The sequence below is a fragment of the Arachis ipaensis genome, chromosome B03, assembly GCF_000816755.2.
Source record: "Arachis ipaensis cultivar K30076 chromosome B03, Araip1.1, whole genome shotgun sequence".
Lineage (NCBI taxonomy): Eukaryota > Viridiplantae > Streptophyta > Magnoliopsida > Fabales > Fabaceae > Arachis > Arachis ipaensis.
Genome location: NC_029787.2, coordinates 130,610,318 through 130,612,018, shown reverse-complemented (window position 1 = coordinate 130,612,018; position 1,701 = coordinate 130,610,318). Strand labels below are relative to the sequence as shown.

General features: G+C 35.2%; 1 protein-coding gene across 1 annotated transcript in view; it reads right to left on the bottom strand.

The window, feature by feature from the left end:
- The window catches only part of LOC107631601 (serine decarboxylase 1), a gene marked incomplete in the record, with an annotated part of 1,833 nt that continues 836 nt past the window's right edge, over window positions 705-1,701 (bottom strand). Inside the window, 2 exon segments of the mRNA XM_016335093.2 lie at window positions 705-1,428; window positions 1,507-1,701. Of these exon segments, the coding sequence (XP_016190579.1) occupies window positions 862-1,428; window positions 1,507-1,701 (762 nt within the window).

Below are 1,701 nucleotides of genomic sequence, written 5' to 3'. Positions count from 1 at the left end.
TTGCAAATTCTTATGTGATTCTCATTTTAGAAGAAACATCTTTTTATGCAACCGATTTACATCATATGCCAACGATATCACAATCGTTGTTATATGCAAGGAAAATTATTTTAATTTTGTTATTGCAAAAATAATTTGATTGATTGAAAATATTTTTGGTTAGATACATTTTATGCAATTAAATGATGAGTTAGGTTACGATATACATTAAAATCAGCTACTAAAGTCAGCCATCAGTATAAAATACATACTGAAATATAAATACATATTGAAAATAAATTAAACTACACATGTATTTATACATAAATACATTGATGGCTGATTTTGGTGTACAAATAATATTTTTGTTAAATGATTAATATGCCAATGAATTATAGCTCAAATGATATAATCTTCTCATACTCACTTAAGAAGTTAGGAATTTGAGTTCCCTATCTTTGGTAAAAAAAAATTAAATAATTAATATGTTGTAACTTTTTAATTTTTAAATTAGATTTTTTTGAACCCTTACTTATACTTTTTTTTCATTTCTTCTTTATAGTTTGTTTTCTTAGAAAAATTATATCTATAAACCAAAAAAATATTTCTTATTCTAACATAGACATCAATTTGATTACTAATAGATAATTAATTGTGGAGCACATGTCATTGTAAAAATAATGTAAATTATAGACCAAATTAGAAGAGAAGGAAAAGAGTCTATCTGAAAATTAAAACAAGTCTGGTATTAAACAATCTTCAATTCATCCATTCCAGTGTAGCTACATTTGCTTTGAATACCACAAACATTAAGAAACATAAATCATACATACAAGCGTTTACACACAACAACAACTCTATAAATATCCGAGTGACAGTTTCTCACCTATGCAAAGCACAAAGGCAATTGTGTATGCCAACATCAGAAGCTATACAAGGAGGCTGAGATTTCCCTTCTCCGAACCATGCATCACGCTTTTGCACAAGCTCGTCAAGAAAATCATCCAGCTTGTGTATGGTGACGTTTGGCATGACCACAACATGTGCTATGTTCCCCTGGCACGCCAACTGCCACTTGCGCACGAACTCCTCGTCGTGAGGGCGCTCAAACACGACGGTGCTGCTGAGCTCGTTCAGCATTGCTCCGATCCCCGCGTGGACGAGGCGGTCCTTGAAGTAGTGTGCGTTCCTCAAGCATTTCTGAACCTCTTTCCGGAATCCCCTGTATCCTTTTCTGTTTAGAGTGTACCATAGGAAGAGTGGCGCGTGGCCGTTACGGCTACCCATGATTGTTGCATCTCTCGAGGCAAGGTACTCTACGTTCCTTGACAGCACCTTCACGTGTTCCAATCTTGTTATCAGCACCCCACATGGCATTGGACACCCAACGAATTTGTGCCCTGACACACTCACGCTTCCAATTGCCTTCTTGAAACTCACTTTCGGAGCCTGATGAATTAGTTAAACATGTCAAATCATTTAACAGTTAACAATTGATGAATGAAATTGGAAGGGTTGATTAATTACTCGTTTGACAAAAGGTAACATGAGACCAAACAAAGCCCCATCACAATGGATATAGAATCTGTCATGGGAGAATCCTGCTTCCTGAAGCTTGTTAATAACCAAATCAAGATCATCAACAGCTCCTTTGACAGTTGTACCTATGTTAACATTAACAATTGCAGGCTTATCCTTGTTACAAAGAAGCTTGGACTTAAA